This window comes from Fukomys damarensis, unplaced genomic scaffold (assembly GCF_012274545.1).
Source record: "Fukomys damarensis isolate Sample0158 unplaced genomic scaffold, DMR_v1.0_HiC HiC_scaffold_30, whole genome shotgun sequence".
In the NCBI taxonomy this organism is placed as follows: domain Eukaryota; kingdom Metazoa; phylum Chordata; class Mammalia; order Rodentia; family Bathyergidae; genus Fukomys; species Fukomys damarensis.
In genome coordinates, this window is record NW_022900942.1 from 46,913,971 (window position 1) to 46,929,929 (window position 15,959).

Here is a 15,959-nt window from a genome sequence, read left to right on the forward strand (position 1 = left end):
TAGGATACAAATGTGATCATAAAAGTTGGTTAAAAACCATTATAATTCATGTTGGGAAACAACTGCAATCTCACGAGCAGAAGCCGTAATGGTCTTTGCTCTTGGGTATCTTTCTAAGAATGTGTGTATGACAATGAATAGCCTTCAAAGGGAGAGATATGTCCCCTCCAGAGCAAAGGATTGGTTGGTTTATTTCCCAGTGTAGCATCTCTCTGTGAGAGGAAGGGAAGCCAGGCTTACTGCCCATTATAAACAATTTGTAGTCTCTCCCCTCAGATTCTTCACACTGTGTGCAAAGGTTTCTATTCACGTCGCTGTAGGAACTGAGACACGGGGAAATGGGACAAGTGCTGACTCTCCACAGTTACAAGTAACACAGTTCTTTGTCTGACCCTTGGGTTTCATGGCTTCTGCCAGCATCCATGCAACTTCAGCAAGCTAACTTACTGGTTTACAAATAAATTTTCAGACCTTCACAGTTCTTGACATCTAATAGTGCCTGTGAAATCACCACAATGATCAGATAGTGCTCTTCCTACTAACTTTATGTTGTTCTTTGCTTTGTCTTAAGGTTTACTTCAAAAGGACTCAAGACTGCTTAATATGTCAAAATATGATATAAGAAAATATACTGCACACTTTCATTCTATATAGTGAGAAAATGAGAAATTAATGTCTTTTATCATTTTCAGAGACTGAGAGGTTGAAAAATCCAGTGATCTAGGTGTGGTGGGAGGTGCAGACCTATAATCTCAGCACTCTGGGAGGCTGAGGCAGGAGGATCACAAGTTCAAGCCCAGTCTTAGCAACTTAGTGAGCCCCTGTCTCAAAAATTTAACTCCGGGTGAAGGTCCTGGGTTCAATCCTAGTAACACACAGGCGTACACACACTCAAGCACAAAATAATCCAGTGATTCGAAAATTCCAGGGACTGGGAAAGGTTCTCAGCAAGGTCCCTCATCAGGTATGGAGGGTAAGGCCTTGGTATTGAGTAGAGTTCCTGAGAGATTTTGTCTAATTGAGCAAATGGCATCAAATAGTAGCAGTAAGGAAAGCTACAGAAAGGAAAGACATTACTGTATCACAGAACCCAAAGAAATAAAGTCTCCTGCCAGTGCATGCAACACTAGAGTGGAGGCGTCCAAAAGCTTTAAACTAGCAAACCAGCATGCATGAGTCTGATGACTGACAATATTCCACTGCCACTGTGCCAGGTGGAAACAGGATAGCAGATGTTTCTGAATTGTGCTGTGTACATTAGGTAACCCAGGAGAGTGCCTATATCTGAAGACGACTGTAACACCTCTAACACACTATACAAAAAACTAAGAAAGGTGCTCAGTGGATGCTAACCGTGATGATTAGTGGATGTCTCTTTGAACAGTCATTATTCATTTAAACAGAATGAACATTTCATGATATTACTAAATGTCTACCAATATATTTCCAGGCTTGAGAATTGTGAAGCTAAAGGGATTATCATATTTTCCAGTACTTTAATTAAATGCCATGGGAGGAAATATTACTACACCATTGTCAATAATTTGTTTGGCAAATGCTACCAGGTAAATGCATGGCCAGATAGGCCACATCTCACATCCCCAGGGCCAAGTAAACATTTGGAACTACCTAGGGATCCAGTTACAAGTGGAAAAAGAAACTGCTGTTGAGCATATTTTTCTTGACATAAAATTAATGAAGTGTGGAAAACATTTCCAGTATAACTGTAAAGTATCATTTCTGGGTGCAATATGGGGCTACCAAGCTAAAACAAAAGTAACCCCACCATTACATGCTTTCATGGTGAGCTTGGTGAGTCAGAGCCACTCATAAACTCTTGACAGCAGACTTCTTCCACCTGAGGAAAGCTCATTTCTATCTACCTGGACTCACAGGTATGAGGGAGGGACCAAGGTAGGCACATAGCTCTAATTCTACGGGGAAAGTAGTTCAAAAACAGGACACAGTGCATGGACTGTGCCTGGTTTCCAGGTGCTTAGAGAGAGCAACTCATTGTTTCCAGAGTTATCAGTAAGTCAATAGGCTATTAACTTACTAGATAGATACTCTGATGCAAACCTCCAAGACTCAATGAAAATAAGATAAGGATGTCAAAGCAGGGATGAAGAGACACACCCCTGCATATTCACCTACACTTTGGGCTGGTTGCCTGCATTCAATACAGCACAGTGCAAGTGAGAATGCACAAATGTCTTTTGCTCATTTGAAGCTAGTAGTTTTACACAGAGGAAAAATACTCAGACCATCACCCCTGAGTATAGACAGCACCAGGACACACATCTGCTGTGAACCACAAGAGGGCCAGATGGAAAAATAATTCTGGCGCACACTGACTGGATGTGGCATCCTTTATACAAAAGTTACACTGGATTTAACCGGGAAGGGAGTTGGCTGAAAGATCTCATTGGATGGCATATGATGCTATTGGTATCATGTGCCTTAGCCTTTGCCTTTTTAATAATATATTTTGAAAGAGGAAAGAGAAATATTTGTTTATATCTTCTGCCTTTAAAACTTCTCTAGGTAAAAGAACCCATAAAGTGACCTGTAATTTTGTGGCATATATAATTCAATAACAAATGTTAGTTTTTCCTTCTCTTACCAATATAATTCTGAAATGCAGGCAGCAAGTTTTGAAGATATCGGGGATAAGGTAGGCAAAGGGATGGTATGTCATTAAGCTGATCACCAGCATCAATGAGTCCATGACAGATGGCCGGAATGAGCCCAAACACTGGGTTCTATTCTCAGTACTGTGCTAATGAGATCTGATGCAAATCTTGCAATCCATTTCAGCTTTGGGGAAATATGGCTAATAACATCTCTTATCTAAATATATGACAAGATGGTAATGGTAGCAAGTGAGAGGCTGGGGTAAAGAACTACAAAAACATGTGTATCATGTTCATATGATCCCATCAGCATCAGGAGTGAAAAGGCCAGTTACACCTCCGCATGCTTGGTCCACAGAATGCCAGGTGTTTGGTGCAAGACAAACATCTGGATTTGTGATTATATTTTTTATTCTTCCTCCAGATGTTGAAATATTGTAAATGTTAGGGATCCAGAAAGAAGTAACTTTGAACACTTGAAAGTTGGATCTGGTAGAAAGAATTGACCATTAATGGGATGCTAGCAGGATGTCCAAAGAACAATAACAAAATAGGCTGAGAAAAATCTTCACTCACCCTAACTTTGTATTTCTGACACAAAAATAAAAGTCTACAAGTGGAAAGAAGCCTTATTAGCTCATGTTGAGCCCACTCTGTATAGAATTTCTTTTTATATACTTGTTATTTCTAATTTTATAAGTGAGCTACCTATCAGGACAAGGAAGCTGAAAATGCTCTTGGTCCCCAATGATTTGGGTCATAATCACTTAATACATGATGGACAGTTCTTCTTGAGTTGCAAAGAGCACTATTTTGCCTTGCACCCTTGGGAAAAAGCAATATTATATGATGCTATTCCATTAATTTGTAATTATGATTAATTCAAGTCCTATATTCCGTTTTGAAAGTATACTAAAACAGTATATCTTCCCCAAATGCATACAGTACATTTTTATTGTGTTCTTAGGGTTTAAAATATTCTTTTTTGTTAGATAGGGTGGCCTCTAGTTCAACTTTAATTGGACAGAATACTTGAGGAACTGCCTTCTGCCACAAAAATCAAGTAGTTTGAATACTTGAGCACAAATAATATTTATAGATACTGACGGCTCCCTCTCAGTTTGGGCCAGTCTGAACTTCACAGTTTAGATAATCATTCTATAAATGGCTGGAGGTACAGTTCCTAAAGTTAAAAATCCCAAGACTTTTCAGGGGAATACTTTCCATATTGCCCCTGGAAATACCACCATGCAGATACAGCAATGATGTCAGGCAGGGTTTGGAAGGCACCAGGCTGTCACCTAACAGTCTGTCTTCCCAATCCTCAGAGTCTTAATATTTACAGACTGACATCACTCATCTATGACTGAGCCATCTGCCTGGGACAGTCTTCCATGGCTGAGGGACCAGCAGTAACCAGACATGATGGAAAGCTGCAATAGAGCCAGTTTGCTTCTGCAGAATGAGCCCCAGGGCTCAGAGAGCCAGCAAAAGATTGGACAGACAATGTCGTTCCATTACATCCAGTTCTGCTGAGGTCATGGAGTCCTGTCTTGCTCAAGTTAAACTTTATGCCATATTTAGTCAACCTCCCTAGAGTAAAAAGTTTAGCATCTGTCCTGTCTTCACTTGGCTATGTCTCCATCGGGCTGTAAGCCCTTAACACTTGATGAAACCAAACCGTGCTAGCGGCAGTGTTCATCAGCATTCATTTTGTAAGCACCTATACCCAAGAATCCTACCATGTGTTAATGTGAAAGAAAATGAATCCATAGTACACAGAGCAATCAGGGAGACATAGCTGATGCTCAAAGCTACAGTGAAAAACATCACTGCTTTTTTTTTTCCCAAATAAAGCTATGACGATAAGACTTTCTCCAGGGAAAGCCTGATCGTCTGCATATAAATAAGCGTGCGCGCGCGCGCACGCGCGTGCACACACACACACACACACACACCCCATGCGCCAGAACTTTTTCTATTTTTTTTCCTTCTTCAGTATTTAACTTATATTTTAATAGGTCCACGTTTTTCTTTGCTGACTTTTATTGTCCATCAGTTTAATTTAAACCAGACTCATAGTTCCTTGGGTTAGGAAATTCAAAAGTGACCACTTTTTGGCCAGAACCATATATCCAAATTATAAAGAAATATGTGAAGACCTCAGTATTTAGATTCAAGTATCAAAGTCATTCTTATTTATTGTATTTTCCCTTTCAGTAATCACACATTGACAACTTTTATGAATCATTTGTTTTGCTCTGAAAACATCTAGTTTATTAAAAACAGTGCAGATTGCACTCAACCTTGAGATTTACCTGTCCTTGCTGTCTCCGTATTAGTCTGCAAGCTGGCTTCATTACTACTGCCCAGAAGCCTCTTTGATCAAAGCATCAGGTTTCCCTTGCCTCTCCCTGCACTCACCTTGGGGGTGATGATGTGTTCCTGAGGAGGAGGAGGAAGAAGAGTACACTGTGAAAGAGACCTGTGCGTCTGCAGTCGGAGGGCTCTGGCTCACAGGGGCAGGCAAGGCAGGGGCTGTTGATGAGGTCAAATCCAAGGAGAGGTCAGCTCTGCCCCGGCTCACACTTGGGCTTCTCGGCTCCTTCTCATGCACCTCAGCTGCCAACTGCTCCAAGTATTTGTATCTGAAAGTTAAATTCCAAAGGGTTTCCGTAAAAAGAAAGAGGAGCCCGTGGCTGATGCTTGTTTATGGATGAAACACCTGCAGAGTGAGCTGATTTCCTGATGCACAGAGCACAGTGCAGGGCTGACTGGAGGGTTAGTCTGCCAAAAACACCCAGCGAAGCCAAGATGGTAATGATTAAAAATCCCGCATCATTCATAACCCAACAAATTGGGAGAAATGGCAATGTCACAGAGTCCCAGATCCCAGATCACTGCTGCAGATCCGATTTTGTTCTTTTAGGAAACATTTGTACAAATAAGCAAAACAGCAATAATAACCGTCAAAAAGTCCCCACAGTGACAGCTAAAAACCCAACCCCCTCAGAGCTCACAGCTGCAAGATGGGAGGGTGCCTCTGTGCGGTGGAGAGAAACAATGCCCCCAAAATACCAAAACGGGCTGCTGTGGGAAGGCCTCTTGGAATTTCTGAACCTGCTTCAATGCTAACAGCAATGCAACTGGAATTCACTTTGTTCTCTCAGTGTCGACCGTGGAAACTTTTTTATATTCTAAAATATTTCTGAGCAGGACTCAGACATCCAATAGCTTGGACCTGACGTCACGTATAGTTTATTCATCAAAGTCACTTTAAAAGAACAAAGATACATCTGTTTTGCATTTCAGGCAGGCAGAACCCACTGTTTATTAAGACCAGCTACCAATCATATCCCTCATCGTACGCTTTATAGATCAGACCAAAATAACTTTGGAATATGCGCCTCTTCCAGATGTCTGCTAATTTTACCCACCATTATTAGTGCCGAAATAAATGTAAAAATTCAGCTGTAGCAGGCTTATGACTGTCTTACCCACCACAGACCTGAGAGACAGCTTATTCAAGACCCATCCAGATTCACTGCTCTAGTCTCTTGCCACCAGCAACACCCAGCCACCAGGGACCCTATTGTCACTGGACAGGATGCTCCTGAGGATGAGGAAGGCACGGCAGAGTCTAAAATCTTTTAGATAATGCATGTACTTCACCCCATTTTAAGGGGGTGTGGCTCCCTCCAGCTGTCTTTGTCACCCATCTGGGGGCCAGCACAAAGGCAAACTGCCCTTCAGGCCATGCTTATATGCACTGCTCCTTCTGTGAAGCCTGCCTCAATGGGCACAGCTGGAAGTGATCTCGGCCCTCCCTCTGAACTCATGTCGGATGTGCAGCCCATTCAACTCGGATGGCATTTTTACGTTTACTGCCTGGCATATTCAGTCATCTTTTCACATGTTTTTGTCTGTTTTCAACAAGCAGATAATGCGATTTTTGAGAACAGGAAGATTGCCATCCTTTGTTTTCTCTCCCGGTGCCTCATGTGTGTCAGCTGATGGGAAGCAGGCAAAACAGTGTGTCTCCGGTGAAGACACCTGCAAAGCGGCTCCCAACCTACCGATGTTCACCTGTGGGGCCCAGGATGCTGCCGCACAAAGGCATCCCATTTCCTAGTTGAGGGCAATGAGCCTGTCTCCCCGGGGAATAGCAGATAAAAGATCCGTGATGGGTCATACATACAACACCCCAGGCCTATCATCGGAAGCAGCTGCCGCACAGCTACAGGCGGGAGCTGCACCCAGAAAGACTCACACTGTGGATTTCCCTTGCCAACAGCATCATCTCCCCAAAAGAAGAGAGGTAATAAAAGGAATGTGTTTTCCTAGCTCAATTCAGACCTGCAAGGAAAAGCCCCCGGCTAGGGAAACAGCAAGAACCTTGGGAGAAAGGATGTGCAGGGCAAAAGGCAACACCCCCGTGGATGCTGCCAGACAGTATGAGTGCTGAGCACAGAGTCCTAGCCTCCAACAGGAGAAGGGGTCAGGCTAGGAATGAAATATGAAAAGAGGATCTAGACAGGTCCAAGAGATCAGCATCCCAAAGCAGGAGACCAGGAAGCTCATTACCAGGAAGGATGGTAATGAGGCCTTGCACAAGAGGCTTCTAGATCAGAGGACAATCTACTTTTCTTTTCTTTCTTTTTTTTTTTTCCTTCTTTTTTTGGTACTGGGGATCAAACTCAGGTCTTTGTGCTTGCAAGACAGGCGGCAGAACCAGTGAGCTAAATCCTCAGCTCTACTTTTTATCTTTATTTTAGCTGTGCCAGCTCTGGTCCTGTCCTTCAGTACCTCTCTCAGTGCATAGCCAGGCTGGCAGGCATGGGTTTTTAGCCAAAGGGTTCACCCCATCTTTCTTGGGGCCTCCAGGGCTGCTCATCCCAGAGCCTGGGTAGGTATAACACAAAGAATATTTCTATGCACCCCTCAGCTTACAGAGGCCATCACCAGGGATTTATCACACAGGGGAAGGGTCAAGGTGTAACTACAACTGTCCCAAGAAATGGAAATGTTTAATGGTAGATAAAGATGTCAAGGGCCGGGGTGGGGTATGATGTTTAGGGCATGCAGAGTTTCAGTTTTACAAGGTAAGAATTCTGGAGACTAAGTCGTACAAGATGCACATACATCATACTACTGGTTAAATTATGTTATCACCATTTTTAAAAGGTTTTCAATGGCAGAAGTAGACAGCACGGAGGCCAAGACTGCTCAACCTTTATGGAAGGGCAGCAGCAGTGTTTGTCTACAATGGCCCGAGAGGTGAAGGGGGTGCTGCTACCCATGGACACAGCCATGGAGCCTGGCAGTGAGAACGTTACAGTCCAGTGCCCCTCCTGACCATATGATCCACTGGGGGTCCTTAGGGAAGAAGCAGCACCTGTGTCAGAGCCTTTCCTTAGACAGTGACTCTAACAGTTAGGGACCCACCTGCCCATGCAGTGCCTGTCAGGTGTTCCTGCTGTCCTGTGAAGCAAAACCAATGCACAGACCATGACGAAACCTCTGGGCAATGGACCAGGCTTTCTATCCACAAGGCCCAACCCCAAGCACAGACTTTTACCTTTTCTGCCTACGTTGAAATAGGCTCATTTCTCCCATCCTTGCTCCTTGTTCATCTTTTCATTTATTTACTTATTGAACCTTTATAGAGTGCCTGCCATCTGCTTAAGAATTGTAATAAGCACTACAGATTTAATAATAAACAAGAAAAAAATCCCACCCTGGGGAGGCTCACAGCTCATTGGCAAAGAGAGGTAAATAAACCACTCTTTCGGGAATGAACTCCAACTCCCACAAGATCTGGAAGTGCAGCTCAAGATCTCTTCACAGGGTCTGAAAGAAATACTATTTGACTTGAGACTCACCTAAATCTGCTTACCAATGCTGCCTTCCCTTGGAAATTCTCCCATACATTAACCTAAGGCAGGCTCCCTCTAACTTCTATCCTCAGTTGTTCTAAGCAAAGCACTTAATGCATAACATCCAAAGTCCTAGCCCAGGCCCAAATCTTCCCTTTTACTGTGTATCCATGACCTTTGCTCCATAAGACATCTTCTCTGTGTTCCGTGGCTCAATCTCCTCAGGCTGACAGATCCAAGGTGAATTGAAAGGTCAACCACACTACCCCAACCTCAGCACATACCCAGCCTGGATTTCAGTCCTTACTCCTTCTGCTTAAACAATTATTGATGAATGTCACGTAAATTGATCATTATTATTTAAAGACTTTCTTCTAATTCTTAAAAAAATTAAAAGTAGCATCTCAACAGAAACTTATTCCTGGTTTGCACCACTGTCAATAAAACAGTTTGCCAAAATTACAAAATGAGATCACATGAAATAAAATATAACTGGACAGCCGTGATATCTCAACATAGCAAAGTGACATTCATCTTCTTATACTGACACAACCCAAGCCTCAGAAACCATCTGCACTGATTCAAGCCACCCTTTTCTGAATCTTTTCATTGAGAAGAACAGACACAAGGCTCAGCAAACACACCGGGCTCTATCTTGAAAAGTTAATAATGGAGAATGTGCCCTTATTTCTCTGTACCTCTTTCCCCTCTGATCTCCACCAGTTGTCCTTCCTCTTTCCAGATTCCATTACACTTGGAAACCTGATCATTTCCTGGCTTACCAGGAACCCCCAGTTTTCCAAACAGGGATCAAAGTATATCTTCTTCATCCCTACCTTTACCAAGTAATTCAAGAAATAAACTAACTCCTCACACACACACAAAAAAAGTGGCTGGTTCAAATCAAACCAAAGGAAAACGCTTAGCTGCTTTCTGCCAAACCTCCGTGTCAGCAGAAGGGTAGGCTAGCAGAGCGTGGTGTCACACACCTGCAGTCCCAGCACTCTGGGAGGCTGAGGCAAGAGGACTCCAAGTTTGAGCCCAACCTTGGCCACTTAATGATATGGAAAGGCCCTTCCACAAAAAAGTAAAAGGGCTGGGGATGCAGCTCAGTGCAAAGGCGCTGGATTCAATCCTCAGTGCTCCATCCCCACTCCCTACACACAAGATGAGCTGGACAGGATCCCGCACCTGCTAAGGCCCAGGCTGATAGGCAGCCTAGGGGTGAGGATGGAAAGCAGAATGGGAAGGGGAGGAGAGCAGTGACAGCCTCATTATACAAGTTTGCAGGCAAGGTGAAATCCTATTCAGAAAAAAACAGCAGTAAATAATATTCAGAAAAAGCTCGCCTTTAGTGGTTTGGGAAATTTGTGCAGTCCATCTGAGCCAGTTTAGACCTTGACAAAGCACCTTGACATCTCCCCAGGAACAGCTAAGCCTTACCTACGTGTACACAACCTGATGGTCAAGCTGTCAGAGCTTAAAAAGCACAGAATTTGAGGAAGGACTAAAAAGAAAGTTGAATTCCTTCAGCCTGGGCAGAAAGTCAATAGTATTTTCAAAAAGAGAATATGTTATGCCCCCCAATGTCAAAACCAGGCACTTCATAGAAAACAGAAGTTTCTTATTTCTGTACTAGCTAGCATCTTTCACTCTGAATTTACTGGCCACAACTGGCCATTAGGATGACAATATTATAACAGAATGCTGGAAATAAAACAATGCTGTAGTTTTATTTATGAGGCTGACTTAAGCAACTAATTTTTTAATTGAGCACAGGCAGTCTCCACTCTTCTCTGCCTCAGACTTTCTTGATCTATTTAGCTGATGGTGCCTAAAAAATTAGCACAATTCCACATCTTATTGGCACAGTTCAGAAATTTGTTAGGTTCTCAGCTGGCTCCAGTACAAAAAAGTACAAAATAAATGATTCTTCCTGGGGATTTAGCTCAGTGGCTCCACTGCCTGCCTCACAAGCACAAGGTCCTGAGTTTGAGCCCCCATACAAAGAAAAACAAAAAACAAGCAAGCAAGCAGGCAGGGAAAAATAAACGTTTCCCTCTCTTCATGCTGTAACGCCATCTGGTGGCATAGGGCACAATTGCAGGCTAGGTAGTGCAAGGTGTTTCGCAGCTCTAGTTCCAAAACCAGTTTTCTTTGCTTACCTACATGTATCAGACACTAAATATACTATTTTTATTATTGTCCAAATCATGTGGCCATTAAAATTAGTGAACTCATTTATAGCTTGGATATCATAAAGCTGTGAGTTCTTTCGCTCATTTATTTATTCTACACATTACTTCTAAGTACCTACTATGCACCAAGCTTGTGCTCAAATATTTGTCAGAGGAATGCTGACCAAGTGACATGAACAAAATAGGGAACCCTAAGTCAGGCTTAGCAGTCATAGTGCAAGGTATAGATACACTGCATAATATTTCATCAGCAGTGGACTACACACAGTCATGGTCCCATAGGAGTACAATGGATCTTTTGGCCATCTAAGTGTTCTTTATGATGTCCACACAATAATGATAACACCTATCACTGCAGCTCTCAGAACATCCAAGTGACACATGACTCTGCACACTATCTGTTAATGTGTCAATATTAATTTGCTTATATGGAGAGGGATTTTGGAGCGACAAACATACATTTTATCATGATGGAATTAAATGATAAAACCAAAATTTTCCTCAAGAACTTAGATAATAACATTTGTGAAAAATGCCAGTTATGCAGTATCTTGGGCGCCTTAGGTCAAGTTATTTTAAGAAATAGTCTCCTCTGCATGCTTGGTTAATAGCACAAAGTCACATGCCATTAGGTCAAAATGGAAAAGAAGGGAAATACAAACCTTTCTTCTCTTGCTTGTCTTTGCTCTTCTCTTTTGTCTAAATACTCTCGGCTAATGAAAATATGCAGAAAAGAGAGTTACATGCTCATGAAAGTACCAAGAAATTATTAACAGAATATCATGAAAGCCTACTATCATCTCAGAAATGAAAAACTCAGTTGACATTTACAATTCAATTAGATCACAGTTTTAACTGGATTATATGCAAATATCTAGAGAGTCACCTGCAAAAGTAGCAGGCACTGGGAAGTCATGTCCGTACAACAAAATGCTTGATATCTGGGGTAAGATTAGACAAGATGGCTGTTGCTGATGTCATTATTTATTCAGGACATGTTACACTGATGTGCATGTTAATTTTCCCTAGGCAGATATTGCTTTGGGGGCAGTGTTCTGTGAAGTAACTTATTTTTGCATATTTTCAACCTTGAATGGTTTTCTTTCTTCCTAATTTATTAGAAGTTAATCTCAGTCATTATCTAGAAAGTCAGAATATTCATGATTCGTGTCTTAAAACTTTGATTATACTATAAATTATGCAAAGAAGGTGTATATAAATATTTAGTTATAATTAAAAATGTAGCTGACATTTAAAATTTAAAGACTGTTCTTTAAAGTACTAGATACAATGAATTTTCAATAAAATCATAAGCATGTTAAAAAATGACAATATTGGATTCACTCAGAAACACTACCAGCTATTCTGTGGAAAGATTATAAGTATATGAGGAAGAAAGAAGAAATTTTTAAAATACATAAATCAAATGCGAACATATTGGCAATAGCTTTTGGAGATGACTAATAGCTGATCAAGCTCTCCTAGTTCCACAGTGCCCATCGGAAGAATTAAATCTAAGCATGCCCTGTGCCTTGGCTGTGTTGTATTATATTCACAATATTCCTCCCGAGGGTTTTTTCTTCACATCCATCACACTCTGTTTGTATTTCGATATCATCACTGGAAGCTCTTGCTTTGTGCGTGTGTGTGTGTGTGTGTGTGCGCGCGCGTGCGCGCGCGCGCACACACACACACACACACACACACACACACACAAATGGTTTGCCTGGTGCTCATGAATCATTGCTCTTCTGGCCAGCGGATGGGTTTTCCTCACTCAGAGTTTTAGGTACCTTCCTGAGTATTGCTGCCATCACTCTGCTTTTGTAACAGTATTGCTTAGAGGCTGAAGTAGTAAAGATAGAAAAAAGGGGGAAAATGGAGTATTCCTATATTGTCTGATCCTTAGGAAATCCTTTGGCTATTCTTTAGTCCAGAAAAATAGAGCTTTTGGGTCATTCTCTTGGTCCATATGTGATATAGATTTCTAGGTCTGGTTCATGCCAGGTGACACTGGAGGTAAAAAAAAAATAGTAAACTCTCACTGGTAGAATTTTGGATGTTGGCTGCCTCCTCAATTCATCTACTTCCTATTACATTTCAGAGTTTTCAAAGCCATGCACTCTATCTATGATTTATGGATGCATTCAGTGATGCAATGCAGAGACAGGCCAGACCATACTGATTCCATTTGCTCGAAAACTGGAACCTTATTTTAGAGGTTTTCAATCAATAATTCTGTGTATATAATTTAGTGGTAAAATGTGCAAATCCCTCAGAAAGCCATAAATCAATTAATCTGTTACAGGGTTTAAAAAATTGGTCTTTTAAAACAACTTCTTGAACTAGCTAATGAGAAATGCATAAAGAGCTAGTGTTTCCATATATCATTTGGTAGAAATCTGACAGCTCTGAGGATGCCCCAGAAGCACAGTGGAGAAATGATATGGTTTGGTTCATGCAGCCTGTTCATCCTCTCTTTCAAAGCTAGGACTGGCATTTCACCCAAAGACTTGGGATATCTATTTTCATAAAGTATAAGGTAAAGCTAAGCAACTTCATAATGCTACTGATATTTTGATCATTTTATAATTATACATATTTTCCTTGGCTTCTGGAAGAAACCAAGTTATTGAATCCATTAGGTGGTCACTGACAAGGTCCCATATCCTTTACTGATTTAGCACACGGAAATATTATTCTCCAAAGAAACAGAAGAGATGAAACCGGAAGCAGAAATGTAAAGGGAAATGAAAAGAGGAAAAAATACAGCTAAAAGCTATTGAAAAAATGAGTAGGAAAGTGAAAAAGAGGGAGATCAGAAAAGTAGGCAAGGAAAGAGGGAAAAGGAAGGAGATGTGTAAGGAATGACTTGGCACAACATTCCACAAAGCACAATACAGCGTGAAAGCCGGGGGAGGGGGTAAAAGGTCGTCAACTTGTAGGATAGGAGAACAGTTGAAGTGGAGGAAGGAGAAGCACAGTGGACTCAGCAGGTAGACAGGCCAAGATATGGAATCTCCATAGGTCATGCCCAGGATCAAATCCTTGGAGCTGGACAGAGACAAAGAGATCAGTGGGCGATGGGCTAAGAGTAATCACCACAAGGGTGTGTCCTTCCCCCACAGGAAGAGAGATTATTATTCCTATATATTAGTTTTCATACATATATATATATATTTTTTTTCTCTTTTAAGGTTGCTATGAAAGCAAGAAGCAAACCAGAAAATGGGAAACATTGTCTTTCTGGCATCCAATACAATATGAATAAAACATGAGGATATTTAGTGAGAAATGGCAAATGAAGACAATTAGACTCTCTGTCCTTAGGAAGGCATGGGTAGAACTATTTTAGATAATGGAGGACCCAAAATACACAAGTTCCTAATTGCATTTGGTTTTCTGTGCTTCCTGCCATATGGTTAGAGAAAGGTCATAACATACCAGATCCAGTCTATTGCGGGTAAATATTGCTCTTCCTTAGATACAGATAGAATTAGAAATAAATATATTTCCTAAACCTTTGGCACCAGTATTAATCATATATACCTGCAAAGTCATATTCTTAAGTTTTAACTCATTATTAAAAGAATCTTAAAATCTTTCTTACTTGAATTTGTTCCTTTCTTCCCGTTCTATTCTTTGCAACCTTTCTTCTCTCTCCTGCCGCCGCCTCTCTCTCTCTGCTGCCAGTGACTCCTGGTGTTGCCTAAAGGATGATGTGAGAAGACCACTCAGTGATGACCTGAAGATACAATGAGTTCATGTTTTAGTTGCCTGGCCTGTGATTAAAAATACAGAAGCAGGAAACGGTCCAAGCTTGGTGATTTGCCGATATCTAGGCACTGCTTGGGGAAAATTACTGAGTATCTCAGGTCTGTTTCAGGACTTTTGTCTGTAAATTGCAATAAGCAACGTGCTTCAAGTGCTGATAGTACAAAAAGGTGGTAACATATATATAATACCAAACAACACACTTAGTATGTAGGCAATCACTGACCATGAGCATTATAAAGAAAAGGTATTGTAGGAAACATACACAATATAAAATATTTATATTTTGGTTGCAGCATCTCTGCAACCAAATCCTGTATTCCAGACTCATGGTGGACAACTACATCAGCCCTAGATACTTGGGCACAGGCAGAGTTGAGTTCAGGGAAAATATGCCTGTATGATAGAGAACACAGGTATCTTAGTACAAGAGAAAGGTGTTACGCTGGTCTCATGCCTTTGCCATAGGTGTTCTCAATAGAAGAGGTGCATCATTTGTGGTTGTCAGTTGGAGGTGGTAGGGAGAGAAAAAATCTACCATTCCTGCAATCAAATCCTAGATTCCAGGCTCACAATGGAGCTATGAGATCAATCCTAGACACTTAGGCACAGACTGAATTTATTTATCTTTCAGGTAAAAGAGGTCCAGGCCTTGCTATATCACTTTTAACTTTTTGGAATACTGTTATTTTATGCTTTTTTAAAAATACTATATCTAACCAAATCTAAACCATAATTAGAGTGAAGCAGTTTATTATATTGCTCACACAGTGGCTGACAGAAACTGTTTGGGATATAATTTGAATATATGATTAATAATTTTATCTAACAGATGAACCTGATGCCTCAAATTAAAGAAAATACATTCTTCTCAATACACCAACTATGCAAAAACCAACCATCCATTCTGCCATAAAAGCTCATACCAAGAGCTGGTCTTTCCTGACCCTAATTCAATTATAATTAAAATAAAGAGCAGGGAGATAATTTTTTTAAAATCTCTATAAATATAAATTTTAATATACATCTACATGGTTCAAGTAAAAAACAAAAAGCACAGATAATTAGAAAATATTTAAAGGCATCACAATGAAACAAATGTATAGTAAGTTTTATAGACTGATTCTAACATGCTATTATAAGAAAAATTATTACTTAAGTAGTAGTTATATCAGAAAAGAAAGACTAAAATTAATATGTGGTCAACTCAACAGCTGAAAAAACAACAAGATAATTTCAAAGCAGATAAGAGAAAGGAAATAAGATTAATGAAATATGAAAACAAAAATATATAAAGAAAATCAACAAAATCAAAGGCTAGTTTGTAATTAAAAAACTAATAAGCAGAAAAATTCTTTCAAAATTGTCCAAGGGGAAAAAAAAGCCAAAAAAATGAGCTATACTTGGAAATGACAGAAATAATTATACATACAATAGAGACCAAATAAAATTATGAGGAAATTTTATGACAATACATT

The 15,959-nt window shown here is 40.7% G+C and overlaps 1 protein-coding gene across 1 annotated transcript in view; it reads right to left on the reverse strand.

The window, feature by feature from the left end:
• Positions 1–15,959, reverse strand: part of Fhod3 (formin homology 2 domain containing 3) — a 433,804-nt gene that overhangs the window by 73,350 nt on the left and 344,495 nt on the right. The window contains exons 15-17 of the mRNA XM_010638036.2: positions 14,318–14,452; positions 11,370–11,420; positions 5,058–5,281 (exon numbers count right to left, since the gene is read on the reverse strand). Coding sequence (XP_010636338.1) covers positions 5,058–5,281; positions 11,370–11,420; positions 14,318–14,452 — 410 coding nt within the window. The remainder of the gene's footprint in view (positions 1–5,057; positions 5,282–11,369; positions 11,421–14,317; positions 14,453–15,959) is intronic.